This window comes from Notolepis coatsorum, assembly GCF_963971535.1.
Source record: "Notolepis coatsorum genome assembly, chromosome: 1".
Classification (NCBI taxonomy): Eukaryota; Metazoa; Chordata; class Actinopteri; order Aulopiformes; family Paralepididae; genus Notolepis; species Notolepis coatsorum.
The window spans coordinates 103,813,776-103,835,006 of NC_140165.1; the positions used below are offsets into that span (position 1 = coordinate 103,813,776).

Consider the following 21,231-nt stretch of genomic DNA (forward strand, 5'->3'; position numbering starts at 1 on the left):
AGTTGTCGCAAGAAAAACACATGAGCCTCTCGCATAGTTTAGACTGATAGACCCTCAGCTACGTAGTAGCAAACTTTGAAGAATTGCTCTGAATGCAGAGTGTAACTTGACACTGAAAGCGTGTTTTGTGTGACTGGAGCAAACGCCTGGATATCACAGGTAGGCTTCAAGTCTTGTACATACTGGTTCTCCCTGAAAAGCCTGCCAAACGAGGAATGATTTCAGAGTTAAAAGCGTCGTTTTGTGGTTATATTCGTTTATTAAAAACCTTTTAAATCAAAAGCAATTGGTAAAGAAAATAAAATCATACATAACGTCGCAACAGGTCTTCTACTGTCGCAAGAAATTTTTTAAACACAGTCTGATGTAAAAGAAATACAAAATAAAAATCACTGTTGAGTTTTGATTTGTCCCATGCTAACATGCGTCGCAAAATGTATCATTGGTTATTACTGTACCACTTGCCACACCAAAGATATGAAATTAAAGCACTACTACACCGAGTGATTTTACAAGTCCTTTCGTTGTGAATTTGTCAACAGACAAGTAGGTGAAAGACTAAATGTTTACAAAAATTATAGAAATGCTTTTATTTTGATCTATTCCCTTGTTATGAAATTTGTCACAGTAATTCAGAGTCTATATCCATTTCTTAACGTCAAAAGTGAAAAGGAGAGTATCGGTTATTTTTGGCCGTTAACGGCACTAGTAGTCAAACTGAGAAGACTAAGGACCCTTTGCCAGCACCCTAAGCTGCAGACAGTTAAAGGATTCAAAACAGGGGAGGAAAAAAAACAAAGCAGAAGAACAGAAAAGGCAAAAAACAGCTCAAGCAAAAAAGATAAACGTGAATCGAAGACATGGAATCGTTTTGTTTTTAAAAAGTACGGGGTGTCCGCGTTACAGTATCTTCCAGTATAGCCTCAGGCGAACGCAACGCAATCCGCCGTAGATTAGGGGGTATAGCGCCAACGTGCATCAGCAGACGACGATCTCATCAGAGATTCTAAACCTGGAAAGAGAGCAAACCACACAAGTCAAGAGGCGCGTTTTACTCATTAAAAAAAGAAGTGCGCGCAAGTCTTTTTTTAATCCTTAAAGTTAAAGCAGCAATAATTTACGTCTTTGAGTCTAGTCAGCAATATCTAAAAAGATTTACATTGATTTATTTTGTTTAAAATGTTGGTGACCAGTTTACAAAACGAGATATTCTGCCTCAGCTTCCAAATCAATTTCAGACAAGCTTTATGTTTTAAATACTTCCTCAGACCTGCCTGATTTCTATCCATGTATCAGAGTAATAGGCAAGTGGATCACCTAGTTTCTTTCCCCGCTTACCTTATGTCCCACTCCCATGTGCCTAATAAGGGTAGCGCATCGGCGGTGGAGGCGCTCTGTCCGCATAGGGGTCTCTGGGGCGAGGAGCTCCATACATCGGGGCCCTGGGCACCGGAGACAGCCGGGAGCGCTCATAGGAGTAGCCGTTACCAGCCGCGGGAGCGGGGGGAGGTGGGGCCCGCCGGATAGGGCTTCGGTCACGGGCATAGTAGGCAGATGGAGGAGGGAGGGGACGACGCTCGTAGGGGTCGAGGGACGCAGTCGCGAGGCGCTCCCTGACCAGCGCTGAGGGAGGTGGAGGGGGCGGGATGGCCCGGACTGGTCTGTCGTCGTAGGGCCCGGCGCCATAGGGACCTGCGCTATAGGGACCTGCGCTATAGGGCCCGGCGCTATAGGGCCCGGGGCCGGCACTGTATGGACGGGCTCTGTACTTCTCGTAGTAGTCCACTACCGGCCCGTAGCCGTCCCGCTCACTGTAACCGCGTTCGGGGTAAGCCGGCCGTCTTGGGGGTGGGGGAAGTGGGGAGGGCGCAGGGTAACCACCAGACATGCGGCCTCTGTAGGGGGGCTCGGGCCTCTCCCCCGGGTAGCGTGGTGGAGGGAAGTAACCCCCCCTCCCCAGTGAAGGGGGGGGATATTCCTCCTCCTCCTCCTCCCTGGCTCTGCTCTTGGATATCTGAACGTGAATGCGCTTTCCTGGGAGAAGACAATGCATGATTAATGAATACAAATAAATAAATAAAAAAGGTTTAATATACTAGTGGATCAGCCGGTTCTGCTGCCAGAGCGATCACTGTCACAACTCGGGACTTGAGAACTAGAGACCCACATCACCGTACAGACTTATCTTGATCTCTTTGCACTAGACCATCTTGTGTTTGTACTTTTTATATTGTACTGTGAAGCTATGCACCCCCCCCCCCCCCCATGCTGCTTTGACACCCGAATTTCCCCAAGGGGATCAATAAAGGATTATCTTATCTTATTACATGGTGTTTTAACATTCGCCAAAATGCTGGATTGTGATTGGTCAATAGCGCTCGGTTGCCCGACAGCAAATCAGTTATTTCTCGATAACAGACCGCTGCTATGGGCAACGCGCAATAATGACCGCTGATACGGGTAACAGCGATATTGACCAATCACAATCAAGCATTTTGGTCGCAGACAGTCACGAAAGCTAAGCTCAGCATATGCACAGCTGCACTCATCAGGTAATCAGACCACACACCTGCCGGCAATGACAGAGGAGCCACAGAACAACTGCGTCTGCATTTGATCTCGTCTTGTCGATGGTGTAAAATTAATTAGGTATATTGTTAGTAAGTTAGCTATGTAATAAGCGGGATAATGTATAGCTATACTCAGTCATTGACTCATTGTCGCAAAATAATTGACCTTCACTGCGTTTAAACTCCGTCGGTCAATTATTTTGCGACAATGACCTCGTAGCTATACATTATCCCTTACTTTATTGCAATATTTTACACGCCGAGGATATATCTGTACACCGAGTAGGGGTGTAAAGGTACACGTATCCATACCGAACCTAAATGTTTCAGTATGTACCGTACCGAACGGCGGTGTACCGAACTAATACAACGGTATGTTAACCACTAACGACCGCGGGCTGTTTCCCCCCCCCCACAATTTTTTTTTTTTTTTTTTTACAAGTCGATTATTAATTTCAATATAGAATATTCGTTTATTAGGTACTGCAGTGCACACTACATCACCCCTGAGTGGAACATGGAAAGCCAAACTTTCCCCCACAGTATCGAAAACCCGTACCGAACCTTGACTAAAACCGAGGTACGTACCGAACCGTGGATTTTGTGTACAGTTGTACACACCTAACGCGAGGTAAACAATTGTTTTTGCTCTACAATCCCACTTTACTGCAACAAATGTTTAGTGCGGTGAACAGACTGAGCACTTTATCTTGTTATTAGATAGAACATGCGTGTGTCTATATTAGGGGTGTAACGGAACACAAAAACCACGGTTCGGTACGTAGCTCGGTTTTTAAGTCACGGTTCGGTATGATTTTGGTACAGTGGGGGAAGTTTGCAGAATGTGGCTTTCCATGTTCCACTTGGGGGTGATTTAGTGTGCAGTTACTGTTAACCTCTTAAGCCCTAGCCATATTTTCAGAAAATTCACCTAAAAGTACATACCCAAATAAATGGAAGATTTCTCCACTTCTACAAGGTCTGTTTGCATGTTCTTGGTATCTAGGGACATCTATGGACCTCACTCAGTGAATGTATTCCCAGTGTCAGAAATAGTGTGGCTGTTACTAGGCTTGAGTAAATTGTAATGAACCAAAAGAGAATATAAATTTTTTTGGGATGGTGAATAACACCATGACAACATTGACCAGACATGGGAAAATTGCCACAGAGCTCATTCAGCACCTTGAGATCAAGTATACAAAAGAATCTAAGCAAATTAATAATAGACAGATGATTTACAGGGGGTTTGTAGAAACGGTACTGAATTTTGCCATTCGGACACATTTTTTTTTATTAAAAGATTTATTTTTTGGCGTTTTATCGCTTTATTTCTACTGGGCAGTCCAGTAGGGAGAGACAGAGGAGGAATGGGAGACAGGTTCAGGAGTCGAACCCGGGTCGGCCGTGTCGCGGCTGAGCACGCTATGTGGTTCGCCACTGGGGCGCCCCCACAATGCAATTTGAATATAGAATATCAGGCCTATAAACAACCTTATTATGGCCATGTCATACATCTATGGATCAGGGCAAAATCTGTTACAGGGCAGCAAAAACAGTGAATGAAATCTACTGTAAGGACAGTTACTTTTGTATAATGTCCATACACTGCATTTTTGACCGGATTGCGATGAGTTTCTCCCCTTAGACGTTCATAGAAAGGTAAACAAACAATATATGTTGTATTGTATGGCAATAACGTTTAGGTTTGTTCGACCCGTGAGATATAGTCACGAAAATAATTTTGTATCAAGTTCCACACGCAAATAAAAAGTTCTGCCACCTCCGTTAGTGGTTAAAGTAACATTGCATTTGTTGGTACACAGCGCGTAGTGAACTGAAGGTCCCGTACCGAAACAGTCTGGTGCGAATACGTGTCCAGTTACACCCCTAATATATTATATTCTTATTGCTGATGTTGACAGTTTTCTGTTGGGGACACTAGTATGGTAATACTGTGTCCAAAAAACACAAATAGAAAACAAATAACACAACAGGAAAAGTCAATTGGGGAAATTCACAGAAACTAGGGGTGTAAATATTTGACCCCACAACGATTCAATGCATCAAGAAATCGCTTCATTTGACCACAATTCGATACGATTAGATACATTTTCTATCAGTTAATTTAATCCCAAAAAAAAATGTATACACAAATTTCGCTGGGGGAACTGATCACTCAGCATGAATAGACTATAGGTCAATAAAAAAAATGCTACATAATATATATGTATTTTAGGGGAAAAAAAGAAAATCTAAATAGATTCTAACATTTTCAAATCGATGCAGTTGAATAGTCACCTTAGGATCGATGCATTGCAATGCATTGTTACACCCCTAACAGAAACCCTCCTCTTCCCTGGTATCCGATATCAGCATTGGTACATCCCAGTATCTCGTCTCCCCAATTTCAACAGTGACTTACCCTCAAACTCGTGGTTGTCCAGTCCCTTTATGGCGTCCATGGCCTCGTCGGAGTTGGACATGTGCACAAAGGCAAAGTTCTTAACGATGGCGCACTCTGTGACCTCGCCATACTCCTCGAACAGAGTGCGGAGCTCCGTGTCGAAGCCCTTCTCCACGTTGGCAATGTGCAGCTTGACGGGGCACTGGTCCTTCCCCCTGCTGTGCTCCACGTTGATGGGTCTGCCGTGCATCTTGTGCAGGTGAAGCTCCCGGATGGCCTTGGTAGCAGACTTCCGGTCGTCCATGTGGACAAAGGCATAGTTTTTGTACTTGGCGCATTCCGTCACTGTGCCGTACTGAGCGAACAGAGCATCGATCTCCTCCTTATCCGCCTCCTGGGGGAGGTTTCCTATGAAGATTTTCACCATTGTCGTTTCAGTGAACAGACTAAGGGGAAAAAAGGCGAAAGTCAGCATTTTAGGCTTACGAATAATGAATGGTTTATTTACAGGGCTCTACGCTAACCTTTTTCCGAAGGAGCACATGTGCTCCTAAATGAAAAAAATTAGGAGCACACAAAGAAATTTAGGAGCACAGTGAAAATATTTCAAGTAACAGTTTTTTTTCTTTTTTTTTTTTCTTTTTTTATAAATAAATGTATATTTGTACTGTGCGTGCATGTGCAAACGGGACACACATCTGTGCAATAGCACATACCACCAAAGTCACTGGCCCACTGTGTGTGTATGTGCGTGTGCAAACAGGAATGGGACACAGACATTTGAACTATTAAGTGATTAATGCCTACTGTGGCAAAGTTGTAGCCAACAACTAGGCATAATAAAAAAGCCAGTGACATTGAACAAAAAGGAGACACTGGCATTACCACAAGGGCCATCAGTAGAGGGGACTGTAAGGTGCCTTTTCGGTATACTACCTTTGCTAAAACTGTTCTCTGGGTGGTAACTAAATAGCCTACCAGTTGTGATTAGAGAGTGCCCCACATACTCCATGTTCAAGACCCATCTTAAACGGCATCTTAAGGCAAACCAGAACAGTGATAATTTTTTAACCGATTTAGTTTATGTAACTTGTTTTTATCATTGATTGTCACAATGGTTTTACCCTAAGCAGGCTATTTATTTACTGAAAGAGGTTTGCTGTCTCCTGGTGTAAATTAGCTCTTGCTACAACCCTGCATGTTTACATTTTGTACTTGATGTTCATCAACATGTGCTGTCCCTATCAAATAAAACTACTGCTACAAAAGTAACAGTCACTTAACTTTAGCCCCTTTTATGCATACAATGCCTATGTTTTGACTAGTGTTGCTCTTCTAGAAAAATAATCCTTTCAGGGTTGCCTATTGAAATACTGTACACCTCCAGTACAGAAACATTGTTTATGAGTTTGCGTGTCAGGTAGACCATTGATTGACAGTCGATTCTGCCAATTAAGTGACACCGCTTGCACTCCGGCCATCCGGCGCTGCAGCTGGACCCTATTGCCAACCTCTGCTGTTGTGTGCGGCACAACGACATACGCTACTGCATCAACGTTATGATTAACAAAGCAAGGCATTCGTTTTGTTGCATTAACGTTATATTACTATAGCTAAATCTAGGTGTTCTAAAAATCTATTGGTAAGACTAGAATAAGTTACATGTCTCGGGAAACGCTCTCATATCGCAATGGCGGACTTTCAGGAAGTAAACAAGCAAAATGAGAGCTTCCGATTGGTCATTTGCTTTCTTTCCCATGAAACCAGTCACATAACTCTACTGTGATTGGACCGTTGGCTTGAGTGCAATGTGGGACTTGTAGTTTAACGATTCATCAGCGGAGAAAAAAAAAGGACGACTGAGGCTGTAATCTTCACTCACACACCGTGCAAGTAATTGATTTTTCCGGTTCGCACACATATTTCTAGGGGCATATGCGAGCAATATGGTCGCACTGTAGAGCCCTGATTTGGATGGATTACTTTCCCTAAACAATGGTATAGGAGCGCAGCGCCACCATCACAGCTCATCATGCGTTAGGGCTGACCTTCGATTTTTTTTTGGGATTCGAAGCTTCGGGTCCAACAAAATATATTATGTTGTGGGACTTGTACAGCACTTTGTTCAACTTCAGTGCTGTAAAGTGTAAACCTTTTTAAATCTTAGACAAACGAAACACTTTGCTTTTGAGGCTTTATAAAAGCAGCACAATGAACACAAATCTGCCAGTGACGAGTCCGACCTCATCTTAAATAACAAACAGCATTGCTTGTTGTAGTTAACAAAGAGAGGCAGAGTTGATTTTGCAAAAAGAAATAAAAAGTATATATATATATATTTTTTTTTAAATCTGGTTTTATTTTCATATTCGAATCCCATGCCCATCGAACGAAGCTTCGAAGTATTTAAGACAGCACTAAAAAATAAAAGTACAAGACACCATCCATTATGACCAAATAAATCAGAAAAACAAAAACATAGTTAGTACACTACCCTATTGAACGATTTTATTGGCCGACATACATTTTTTTACAGAACTTAACGCAGCGAAAAATGCTTTGGCTCATTTAGAAATGTTGTCATCAAGTTTGTCCAGCAGAGCACAATCAGACTCCATTGTTTGCATTTAAGATTAGATTCAAATGTATCGTCATCATACAGCACAAGTACAGTAGAACGAAAAGAGGTTTGACATCCAACCATAATTTTGATGCACCAAAAGTTGCCATTTCTGGGCTCTAGATTGCAAGCAAAATGGTAACCTTCATGTTTGACTTAGTGGCACTTGTGCGAGTGAAATGGAATAGTTCATTAAAACAAAGATAGTCATGTACAATATTTTAAGATGACACATATTGCACTGTCTGGTATTGCTCATGTTTCCATTAATGGAGCATGCCAGGAATGTCAAACTACAATAACGTTCCTTGCCTTCATAAATGGAATAGGCAACGATAACTTTGCGTTAGGGATGCCCCAATTTCTGGCTGGAATTATGCAGTCGTCTGGATCTCTACACTTGACCTGGCTGGTTCACTGCTGCATGCTGTGCTACACTTCACCTGAGCCCTGCCTCTGTTTGAATCTAGTGCCTCGCATCCGATTGGTCGCGAGTCGACGCCATTACCTCGCACTGCACTTCCGCGTTACATTGAGCTCATGATGGGAGAGAGCGGGGTGGGGGGGGGGGGAGGGGGGTGAATGAATGTGGATTAGAGCCTTGGCATTAGTATGAATGAATGAAAACTTTATTTAACAGATTGCAGAATGGGTACAATACAGTACGGCTCAATACATACAATTGTTAAGGGGATGCAGACCTGAGAAAGACGTTTGTCTTGTTTCCATCAGGGTCCCCCATTTTCAATTCATAGACATTTATGACATACACAAGATACACGTATTTGTAACTACGGCTGTGGAGACAGACAAGACATGATCCAATATACTTTTATACGCCCGAGTCTACTCAACACGGAGACCAATCCCAAAGCGATCGGCACTTTCTCGGCGAAACCGAACTATTAGTCAATTTCCCGCACCTACTCCCCGAACTCCGCATGCGCAGACTGCCCACGTCGGAGACTCATCTGGGTTCGTCAATCGGCCGAGAATATAAAAGGATCAAGTCTCCCGCACCCCCACAGCTACAACCACCGCTTCATGTCGAGGCTCTCATCCACATTCATTCAGTTTCTCCCCCATGATTTCAGAATACCGGAAGTGTTGCGGTAGTCATACATTTCGGACTTGACTAACCGAATGCACCAATATACTATAGAAATTCACTTTAACAAAAAAAAGTATGAATCCCGTCCCGCCCACTCCCTTGGTTTGTATTGTATTCCCGTCCCGCTCGGGTGATTGATCGTGAAATTGACGCCGCACTACAATACGTTTCACGTGAAGCATGAAACCTACATAAAACAAATTAGTTTGTAGCTTCATCTGTAACAAGTGCCCGGGCCCGCGGTGGCGCGAGTATGGCGTCGCCATCAGGAAACAGGCTTGTGACTAGGAAGGAGCCCGAGCCTCGTGTTGACCAAGCGTACAATTCATTCTTTCAAAATTGATATGGTTAGCGAAAACGTTATAACGTGGTCTACGTCAAAAAAAAGGTTTGCACATTTTGTCATTAGTTTGCCTTTGTTTGGCTAGAGCCATTATTTGTACATAATTTCCCGTGTTTGTACTTCCTCGTCAGCCAAGCGGGAGCTAAGCAAGCAAGCTAGTCTCCTTTTGATTTGGTGGCTAACGTCGGTGATAGCTAGCGAGCCACATGCTAGACATTTAGCGTTTAAAAACGGGCACGCCGTTGGTAAATTCATGTTTCAAAAAAGAGAAAAACACAAAGCGTTAGACACATTAATAAACACCAAATGCTACCAACGTGAAAGTACAACACACAAAACTCACCTCAATAGCTCGGAGTAGCGCCAAACGAAGTCTTAGCAGCAGACCTTTCTTTTCTCACAGGGTAGCGGACGAGGATGACGTCATCACGTCGAACGTGCGTTAAATTGTTCAGCTCAGCAGTCCCCGCCCCTGTAGCCATACCCTTTTTTATTTTTAAAGGGGAATTGATTGATTGATTGAAAAGTTTATTAACAGATTGCAGAATGGGTACAGTACAGTACATCTCAATACAATTGTTAAGGGGATGCAGACCAGAGAAAGACTTTCGTCTTGTTTACATCAGGGTCCCCCATTTTCAATTCATCATAACATATATGACATACATGACATACAGATAGACAGTACTGCTACATCTATACATTTATGACATATCAGATTTGCAAATACAGTACTGTTTGTGATACAAAAGTGTCCAGAAAAGGAGTGTATATACATTTGGCGTAGAAACTGTACATTGGAGGAGGTTGGTGGGGTGGGGTTGGGTGGGTTGGGTGAGGGCTGTACATTGGAGGTGGGGAGGGGGGGGGGGGGGGGGGTTGGGTATGGGACACACACACATTTTACACTGTACATTGGAATATTGACAAAGCCTTACTTGGTCATTTACTGTACAACTAGGTTAGGACATTTGTAGGGGCCAGTTTCGAATTGCAGTCTCACGTAGGTGTTTTTTGAGAGTGTTTTTGAAGGTGGGTAGTGATTCACATTCCTTTACAGCTTTAGGCAGGGCGTTCCACATTGATGTGGCATAATTGCGAAACGTGTTTAGTCCCTTGTTTGAGCCGAATCTGGGTTTTACATGATTTGTGGAGCTCCCTCTGGTGTTGTGATCGTGGTATTCACTGACCTTTGGGAAGTATTTTGACATGTACATGGGTACCTTGGTCGCGTAGTGTATCTTGTAGACCAGGCCCATTGCAAGTTGCTGTACTCTGTCGTCTACTCTAAGCCATCCTAGGTTGTCAAAGTGGGCAGGGGTGAGGTGGGTTCTAGGAGTCAGGTCAAGTAGTAGTCTGACTAGCTTGTTTTGAGATGTTTGTAATTTGTTTTTTAGTGCCTTTGAGGTGCTTTGGTACCATGAGGTGCAAGCATAGTCGTAGTACCCTTGAATGAGTGCTCCTGCTAGAGTCTTCAGGGTATTCTTGTTTACCAGAGAGGAGATCCGGTACAAGAATCGCGTTCGTTGGTTGACTTTTTTTATTACATTGGATGCCATTTTGTCACAGGAAAGATTAGCCTCTAGGATGGAACCCAGGTAGGTAATTTCATCTTTCCTTGTGATAATATTGTCACCCACTGTAACCGAGAAGCCGTCGGTCTTGCTGAGTTTGTTATTTGAACCGAAGAGAATGGACTCTGTTTTGCCCATGTGTAATGATAGTTTGTTGTCGGCGAGCCATATGCAGATTTTGCCTAGTTCCGAGCTGAGGGCTTTTTCAACCTGTAACTTGTTCTTGTCAGAGACCAGCAGGGCTGAGTCGTCCGCAAACAGGAACAAGTTGCAGTCACAAGCTGACGACATGTCATTTGCATAAATTAGGAATAGTAGCGGTCCTAGTATGCTTCCTTGTGGAACACCACAGCTCACTGTGAGGGGGGGGGATAGGGTACCGTTTACTTCCACCATCTGTTCCCTCCCCTCCAGGTAGGATTGTATCCAGCTCACTGATAAACTATCAAAACCAATTGCTTTTAGCTTGTCAATCAGAATGGTGTGATTGACAGTGTCGAAGGCCTTTTGTAGGTCCAGCATGACCATGCCGCAGTATTTGCCCGCGTCCACCTCTTGTTTGATGTGGTCGTTCAAGTAGAGAAGGCATGTGTCAGTGGAGTGGGATGTTCTGAAGCCAGATTGGAATTCGTAGATTAGATTTTTTTCCGCGAGGTACTTTTCGATCTGTTCGTATACTATTTTTTCCATGACTTTCGAGATGGATGTAAGGATAGAAACAGGGCGGTAGTTACCCGGGTCTAATTTGCTGCCCTTTTTGTGCAGGGGTGTTACTCTCGCAATTTTGAAGTCCTTGGGGACGTGTCCCTGTTTTATGGAGAGGTTTATTATGTGTGTGATGACTGGGGTGATGGCTGCTGCTGAGTCTCTGAGGAATTTGGAGGGGATGTTGTCATGGCCAGTGGCCTTGTTTGGTTGGAGGGCGCTCAGTTTTTTGAGTACCTCATCTGTAGTTACTATTTCCAGTTTGAAGTCGTCTTTGTGGACGCCTAGGTTCATGTAGTATGCTACTATGTGTTCTACCCCATACTGCCCTGAGTGGGAGGGTAGTTTGTTTACCAGTGTTGTGGCTATGTTTGTGAAGAAAGTGTTTAAGTAATTGGCTACATCCAGCTTGTCTGTGATGAGCGTGTTGTCCGTCTTTATGTTTATGTTTGAGAACCTGGTTTTGAGTTTTTTACTGCAGCCTAGTTGATTGTTGAGTAATTTCCAAAGTTCACGTGGTTTATTTTTGTTTTCCTCGGTTTTGTCATTGATGACATTTTTTTTAGCCGTTTTGATCATGGAGTTTACGTCATTTCTTAGTCTGTTTCTTTCTAGTTTGAGTTCAGTCACGTGGTCTTGGAGTTCACTGCTCGTGCTTTTGGTAAGCTTTGACTGACTTTTACGAAACTCAGAGCATTTTTTGTCTCTGGCTTTCATAGCGGTCAGTATTTCAGTGTGCATCCATGGCTCAGCGCGATTTTTTACCCTGGTGGTTCTTAGGGGGGCCATTTTGTTTAGTATTGATGAAAATTTGGTTTTGAAGCCAAGCCAAGTTTCTTCAACCAGTGTACCATTGAGTTCATCTGACCAGTCCAGACTCTCCAGTTCAAGGTTAAAGGCCTCGCTAGAGTAGGTTTTGAGGTCTCTAGATGTGACTGTTTTGTGACAGCCAGCCTTTGATTGATTGATTGATTGAAAACTTTATTAACAGATTGCAGAATGGGTACAATACAGTACAGCTCAATACACACAATTGTTAAGGGGATGCAGACCAGAGAAAGACTTTCGTCTTGTTTACACCAGGGTCCCCCATTTTCAATTCATCAGGACATATATGACATACATGACATACAGATAGTCAGTACTGCTACATCTATACATTTATGACATACCAGATTTGCAAATACAGTACTGTTTGTGATACAGAAGGAGTCAAGAAAAGGGAGTATATACATTTGACGTAGAAACTGTACATTGGAGGAGGTTGGGTGGGGGGGGTTGGGTACACTGGGATATTGACAACCATACTGGGTAATTTACATTGGAGGTGGGTGGGGGGGGGGGGGCACATTGTATAAACAAGCAAAACTGTACATTGAGGGGGGGGGGGGGGGGGACTCTGTACAAACAAACAAAATTGTACATTGGACTATTGACAAGACCATACTAGGTAAATGACTGTACATTGGAGGGGGTTGGGTTAGGATATTTACAGGGGCCAGTGTTGCATTGCAGTCTCCCGTAGGTGTCTCTTGAGAGAGGTTTTGAAAGTGGGTAGTGATCCACATTCCTTTACAGCTTTGGGTAGGGCGTTCCACATTGATGTGGCATAATTGCGAAACGTGTTTAGTCCCTTATTTGAGCCGAATCTGGGTTTAACATGATTTGTGGAGCTCCCTCTGGTGTTGTGATCGTGGTATTCACTGACCTTTGGGAAGTATTTTGCCATGTACATGGGTACCTTGGTCGTGTAGTGTATCTTGTAGACCAGGCCCATTGCAAGTTGCTGTACTCTGTCATCTACTCTAAGCCATCCTAGGTTGTCAAAGTGGGCAGGGGTGAGGTGGGTTCTAGGAGTAAGGTCAAGCAGTAGTCTGACCAGTTTGTTTTGAGATGTTTGTAATTTTGTTTTTAGCGCCTTTGAGGTGCTTTGGTACCATGAGGTGCAAGCATAGTCGTAGTACCCCTGAATGAGTGCTCCTGCCAGAGTCTTCAGGGTATTCTTGTTTACCAGAGAGGAGATCCGGTACAAGAATCGAGTTCGTTGGTTGACTTTTTTTATTACATTGGATGCCATTTTGTCACAGGAGAGATTAGCCTCTAGGATGGAACCCAGGTAGGTAATTTCATCTTTCCTTGTGACAATATTGTCACCCACTGTAACTGAGAAGCCGTCGGTCTTGCTGAGTTTGTTATTTGAACCGAAGAGAATGGACTCTGTTTTGCCCATGTGTAATGATAGTTTGTTATCAGCGAGCCATATGCAGATTCTGCCTAGTTCAGAGCTGAGGGTTTTTTCAACCTGTAACTTGTTCTTGTCAGAGACCAGCAGGGCTGAGTCGTCCGCAAACAGGAACAAGTTGCAGTCACAAGCTGACGACATGTCATTTGCATAAATTAGGAACAGTAGCGGTCCTAGTATGCTTCCTTGTGGAACACCACAGCTCACTGTGAGAGGGGGGGATAGGGTACCGTTTACCTCCACCATCTGTTCCCTGCCCTCAAGGTAGGATTGCATCCAGCTCACTGATAGACTATCAAAACCAATTGCTTTTAGCTTGTCAATCAGAATGGAGTGATTGACCGTGTCAAAGGCCTTTTGTAGGTCCAGCATGACCATGCCGCAGTATTTGCCTGCGTCCACCTCTTGTTTGATGTGGTCATTCAAATAGAGAAGGCATGTGTCAGTGGAGTGGGATGTTCTGAAGCCAGATTGGAATTCGTAGATTAGATTTTTTTCCGCTAGGTACTTTTCGACCTGTTCGTAGACTATTTTTTCCATGACTTTCGAGATGGAGGTGAGAATAGAAACAGGGCGGTAGTTGCCTGGGTCTAATTTGCTGCCCTTTTTGTGCAGAGGGGTCACCCTCGCAATTTTGAAGTCCTTGGGGACGTGTCCCTGTTTTATGGAGAGGTTTATTATGTGTGTGATGATTGGGGTGATGGCGGCTGCTGAGTCTCTGAGGAATTTGGAGGGGATGTTGTCATGGCCAGTGGCCTTGTTAGGTTGGAGGGCGCTCAGTTTATTGAGTACCTCATCTGTTGTTACCATTTCTAGCTTGAAGTCGTCCTTGCGGACCCCTAGGTTTTTGTAGTAAGCTACTATGTGTTCTACCCCATAAAGCCCTGAGTGGGAGGGTAGTTTGTTTACCAGTGTTGTGGCTATGTTTGTGAAGAAAATGTTTAAGTAATTGGCTACATCCAGCTTGTCTGTGATGAGCGTGTTGTCCGTTTTTATGTTTATGTTTGAGAATCTGGTTTTAAGTTTTTTACTGCATCCTAGTTGATTATTGAGTAATTTCCAAAGTTCACGTGGTTTGTTTTTGTTTTCCTCAGTTTTGTCATTGATGAAATTCTTTTTTGCAGTTTTGATCATGGAGTTTACGTCGTTTCTTAGTCTGTTTCTTTCTAGTTTGAGTTCAGTCACGTGTGCTTGGAGTTCACTGCTCGTGCTTTTAGTAAGCTTTGACTGACTTTTACGAAACTCAGAGCATTTTTTGTCTCTGGTTTTCATAGCGGCCAGTATTTCGGAGTGCATCCACGGCTCAGCGCGATTTTTTACCCTGGTGGTTCTTAGGGGGGCCATGTCGTTTAGTATTGTTGAGAATTTGGTTTTGAAACCAAGCCATGTTTCTTCAACCAGTGTACCATTGAGTTCATCTGACCAGTCCAGGCTCTCCAGTTCAAGGTTAAAGGCCTCGCTAGAGTAGGTTTTGAGGTCTCTAGATGTGACTGTTTTGTGGCAGCCAGCCTTTTGTTTTAGTTTTTTGCGGGTACAGAATATCATATAATGATCACTTAACCCGCATGCTATAACCCCTTTATTGGAGATCTTGGACTTGTCGGAGGTCAGAATGAGGTCAATGGTAGTCTGAGTTGATTCACATACACGTGTGGGTTGGGTGATTAGCTGGCTGAGGCCGTGCAGATCACTAAACCTACTGAATGACTTGAAGACGGGTGCATCTTTTCGTTGCATATCCGTGTTCCAGTCTCCAATAAGAATTTTGTCTACATCCTCAACTCCAGCTAAACACCCATCCAGTGTATCATAAAAGTCACTATGATCTGGCGGCCTGTAGACTGTGCCAACCAGTAGGGATTTCGCCCTTTCGAATAGGATTTCCACCCATACAGTTTCAATTGATTTATGATTCAGGTCATTTCTGTTGATGAATTTGGTGTCCTTGTGTATGTACATACAGACACCACCTCCATGTTTGTTCCTATCATTCCTAATTATTGAGTAGTTCTCAATCTCTATCTCTGGATCTTTTACAGAATCGTCAAGCTTAGTTTCTGAGAAGCACAGTATGTTTGCCTTACCATTTATGAATAATTGTTTGATTTCATCCAATTTGTTTTTTAAGCTGTTAATGTTAATGTGAAAAATGTTCAGTCCATTGGCGTTGGTTATTTCATTGATGTTGGCAGGTTCGAAGTATTGTTCGTTTGTGATCTGTTCCTCTGTGTGGGGCTGGGGGGCTTTGTTGTTGAGGGTGGGAAGGGGGGAGGGGGGGGTCGGGGCCCGCTCCGTGCTGGAACAGCAAAGAAGGGGGGAGGGGGGGGTCGGGTCCCGCGCCGTGCTGGAACAACAAAGGACTCGTTCCTGGATGTTTCCGTTGTTAGCTCTGCTAGCTAGCCGGCTATCGGGCGTCGAGATGTTTAAATCCCGCGTCGAGTTGGTCGTCATGGTTTCGACCCTCGGTTCACCTCCTCTCGTCTCTGCCTCACGTGTGCTCGTCTGCTGCGGCGTCATTGGGGAACAGTTGCCGTCCGCGCAGTGGATGTTGCCACGGGTCGAGTTGTTGATGTCGCTGTTGGTCGCGATGGAAACCACCTTCGCTTCTTGCGCTGCCAGACCAAGTCTTCTCGCCTGAGTTCTGGTCAAGACCGGGCCTGGGTTTAAATGAATGTCTCCCGAAAGTAGTAGAACCAGGATGATCATGGTCCTACGGTCCAATCTGCCATTCGGGGGTAAGTTCTTACGTGCCGGGCTCGCTGTTAGTAGCGTGTGTATAGCCGCCGTTCCGACGTGTAGATGTTTCTTTTCAGAGCCATTGAGAAGGTAGAAGTCACTGTGGGTCTCGTTAAATCCGTTTTCACTTCTCTCCACTTCTGTTTGGTGTTGCTTCATTGATGAATTGAGGTATAAATCCGTAATCCATATTATGAGGAGGAGAAAATGTGCACAAAAACTTGTTGTTTTGGATCGATGGTGAGAGCTCTCTGTAATGCGACTGCTCATGACTGCGCCGGATGTTCAAGTCCTTTAGTTTTAGCTTTTTGCGGGTACAGAATATCATGTAATGATCACTTAACCCGCATGCTATAACCCCTTTACTGGAGATCTTGGACTTGTCAGAGGTCAGTATGAGGTCAATGGTAGTCTGAGTTGATTCACATATCCTTGTGGGTTGGGTGATTAGTTGGCTGAGGCCGTGCAGATCACAAAACCTATTGAAGGATTTGAAGACGGGTGCATTTTTTTGTTGCATATCCGTGTTCCAATCCCCAATAAGAATTTTTTCCGCATCCTCAGCTCCAGCTAAGCACACATCCAGAGTATCATAAAAGCCAGTTTGATCTGGCGGTCTGTATATTGTGCCGACTAGAACAGATTTTGCCCTTTCAAATAAAATTTCCACCCATACGGTTTCAATTGTCTCATGATGAAGGTCAGTACGGGTAATGAATTTGGTGTCCTTATGTATGTACATACAAACACCACCTCCATACTGGTTTCTGTCATTACGGACTATAGTATAGTTCTCTATTTCTATTTCAGGGTCTGTTACAGATGGATCAAGTTTAGTTTCAGTAAAGCATATTATGTCTACCTTACCGCTCATAAACAGGTTTCTTAATTCGTCCAGCTTATGCTTAATGCTGTTTACATTAAGGTGAAAGATGTGTAGTCCGTTTTTATTAGCTGTGTTATTGATGTCTTCGAGTTCCAGGTAATGGTCTTCTGGTGCTGCTGTGGGGGAGGGAGGGGGGGGGCTTTGTTGTTGTCTCCGTGAGGTCTGTGTGTTGGTGTGTGGGGAGGGGAAGTCCTTTGTCCTGTCTTTTCTGGCGGCAACCTTTTGTTCTCCTGGGCTGGTAAACATAGCCAGCCTGGCTAGGTTGGCTAGTTTATCAGGCGATTTGTCCGTGGGGTTGCCGGTTGGGGGGGCTTTGTTGACGTGGGTGGGAAGGGGGGAGGGGGGGGTGGGGACCCGCGCCGTGCTGGTACAACAAAGGACTCGGTCCAGAGTCCTTTGTTCCTGGATGTTTTCGCCGTTAGCTCCGCTGGCTAGCCGGCTATCGGGCGTCGAGATGTTTAAATCCCGCGTCGGGATGGTCGTCATGGTTTCGACCCTCGGTTCACCTCCTCTCGTCTCTGCCTCACGTGTGCTCGTCTGCTGCGGCGTCATTTGGGAAGAGTTGCCGTCCGCGCAGTGGATGTAGCCACAGGTTGAGTTGTTGATATTGGTCGCGATGGTAACCTCCCTCGCTTCTTGCGCTGCCAGACCAAGTCTTCTCGCCTGAGTTCTGGTCAAGACCGGGCCTGGGTTTAGATGAATGTCTCCCGAGAGTAGCAGGATAAGGGACAAAAAGGTCTTTCGGTCCATTCTGCCATTCGGGGGTCTGTTCTTTCTTTCAGGATTGGCCGTTAATGTTGCGTGAACGGTCGCTGTCCCCACGGCCAGGTGCTTGTGCTCCGTGCCGTTTTGGAAATAAAAGTTGCTGTGAACCTCCTTTTCTATTTTTGCTCTTCTCTCCTCTTCTGTCTGGTTATGCTTCATCGTTGAGTAGAGGTACGAATCCGTTATCCAAAACATAACGAGGAGAAAATGTGCGCAAAATCTCTTTTGTTTGCTGTATTGACGAGGGCTCCGGGAGCTCAGGAATTAATTAAAAATAAGCCAGTCCAAACATATGAACACAAAAACCATCTCTCAACATCATACTGTCATAGAAAAGAAAATATTCGTATTGGGGATTGGAACACGGATATGCAACAAAAAGATGCACCCGTCTTCAAATCCTTCAATAGGTTTTGTGATCTGCACGGCCTCAGCCAGCTAATCACCAAACCCACACGTGTATGTGAATCAACTCAGACTACCATTGACCTCATCCTGACCTCTGACAAGTCCAAGATCTCCAATAAAGGGGTTATAGCATGCGGGTTAAGTGATCATTATATGATATTCTGTACCCGCAAAAAGCAAAAACAAAAGGCTGGCTGTCACAAAACAGTCACATCTAGAGACCTCAAAACCTACTCTAGCGAGGCCTTTAACCTTGAACTGGAGAGCCTGGACTGGTCAGATGAGCGCAATGGTACACTGGTTGAAGAAACATGGCTTGGTTTCAAAACCAAATTTTCAACAATACTAAACAACATGGCCCCCCCCTAAGAACCACCAGGGTAAAAAATCGTGCTGAGCCGTGGATGCACACTGAAATACTGACCGCTATGAAAACCAGAGACAAAAAATGCTCTGAGTTTTGTAAAATTCAGTCAAAGCTTACCAAAAGCACGAGCAGTGAACTCCAAGCCCACGTGACTGAACTCAAACAGGAAAGAAACAGACTAAGAAATGACGTAAACTCCATGATCAAAAAAAAATTTCATCAATGACAAAACCGAGGAAAACAAAAACAAACCACATGAACTCAATAACCAACTAGGCTGCAGTAAAAAACTTAAAACCAGATTCTCAAACATAAACATAAAGACGGACAACACGCTCATCACAGACAAGCTGGATGTAGCCAATTACTTAAACAGTTTCTTCACAAACCACAACACTGGTAAACAAACTACCCTCCCACTCAGGGCATTATGGGGTAGAACAGTAGCATACTACAAGAACCTACGGGTCCACAAAGACGACTTCAAACTGGAAATGGTAACAACAGATGAGGTACTCAAAAAACTGAGCGCCCTCCAACCTAACAAGGGGTGATGGCCATGACAACATCCCCTCCAAATTCCTCAGAGACTCAGCAGCCGCCATCACCCCAGTCATCACACACATAATAAACCTCTCCATAAAACAGGGACACGTCCCCAAGGACTTCAAAATTGCGAGAGTAACAGCCCTGCACAAAAAAGGCAATAAATTAGACCCAGGCAACTACCGCCCTGTTTATATCCTTACCTCCATCTCGAAAGTCATGGAAAAAATTGTATACGAACAGGTCGAAAAATACCTTGCGGAAAAAAATCTAATCTACGAATTCCAATCTGGCTTCAGAACATCCCACTCCACTGACACATGCCTTCTCTATTTAAACAACCACATCAGACAAGAGGTGGACGCGGGCAAATACTGCAGCATGGTCATGCTGGACCTACAAAAGGCCTTCAACACTGTCAATCACACCATTCTGATTGACAAGCTAAAAGCAATTGGTTAAACTTTTGATAGTCTATCAGTGAGCTGGATGCAATCCTACCTGGAGGGGAGAGAGCAGATGGTGGAGGTAAACGGTACCCTATCCGCCCCCCCTCACAGTGAGCTGTGGTGTTCCACAAGGAAGCATACTACTGTATGTCCGCTACTGTTCCTAATTTATGCAAATGACATGTCGTCAGCTTGTGACTGCAACTTGTTCCTGTTTGCGGACGACTCAGCCCTGCTGGTCTCTGACAAGAACAAGTTACAGGTTGAAAAAACCCTCAGCTCAGAACTAGGCAAAATCTGCATATGGCTCGCTGATAACAAACTATCATTACACATGGGCAAAACAGTGTCCATTCTCTTCGGTTCAAATAACAAACTCAGCAAGACCGACGGCTTCTCAGTTACAGTGGGTGATAATATTGTCACAAGGAAAGAAGAAATTACCTACCTGGGTTCCATCCTAGAGGCAAATCTTTCCGGTGACAAAATGGCATCCAATGTAATAAAAAAAGTCAACCAACGAACTCGATTCTTGTACCGGATCTCCTCACTGGAAAACAAGAATACCCTGAAGACTCTGGCAGGAGCACTCATTCAAGGGTACTACGACTACGCTTGCACTCATGGTACCAAAGCACCTCAAAGGCGCTAAAAACAAAATTACAAACATCTCAAAACAAACTGGTCAGACTACTGCTTGACCTTACTCCTAGAACCCACCTCACCCCTGCCCACTTTGACAACCTAGGATGGCTTAGAGTAGACGACAGAGTACAGCAACTTGCAATGGGCCTGGTCTACAAGATACACTACACGACCAAGGTACCCATGCACATGTCATGTCAAAATACTTCCCAAAGGTCAGTGAATACCACAATCACAACACCAGAGGGAGCTCCACAAATCATGTTAAACCCAGATTCGGCTCAAACAAGGGACTAAACACGTTTCGCAATTATGCCACATCAATGTGGAATGCCCTACCCAAAGCTGTAAAGGAATGTGAATCACTACCCACTTTCAAAAACACTCTCAAAAAACACCTACGGGAGACTGCAATTCGAAACTGGCCCCTGTAAATGACCTAACACAACCCCCTCCAATGTACAGTAGATTACCAAGTATGGTCAATATTCCAATGTACAGTTTTGCTTGTACAGCTGTACAGTGTCCCCCACCCACCCCTCCTACCCAATAGTTCAGTTCAGCATTCAAGCACACTCTGATGAACATTCTCACTGATTCCTGCAATTGTTTCTCAACCCAGTAACATCCCCAACCCCCTGTATGTCATGGTGCCCCTCTCACTGCCATTGCTTGTTGTATGTATATATATATTCTTAGTGCTGTCAGGCGATTACATTTTTTTATCTAATTAATTACAGGATTTGTAATTAATTAATCTAATTAATCGCATTTTAATCGCATAACCATTTTATGCCTGATATTCTATATTCTATAATCATATTTCAAATCGCATGTGTCCGGATGGCAGAATTCAG

At 44.2% G+C, this 21,231-nt stretch overlaps 1 protein-coding gene across 1 annotated transcript in view; it reads right to left on the reverse strand.

Moving 5' to 3' along the window:
• Positions 1 to 9,474, reverse strand: part of LOC311245567 (uncharacterized protein) — a 35,296-nt gene extending 25,822 nt beyond the window's left edge. The window contains exons 1-3 of the mRNA XM_084335460.1: positions 9,395 to 9,474; positions 4,996 to 5,423; positions 1,364 to 2,034 (exon numbers count right to left, since the gene is read on the reverse strand). Of these exons, the coding sequence (XP_084191586.1) occupies positions 1,364 to 2,034; positions 4,996 to 5,404 (1,080 nt within the window). The 5' untranslated portion in view covers positions 5,405 to 5,423; positions 9,395 to 9,474. The remainder of the gene's footprint in view (positions 1 to 1,363; positions 2,035 to 4,995; positions 5,424 to 9,394) is intronic.
• Between the last annotated feature and the right edge of the window lie 11,757 nt (positions 9,475 to 21,231).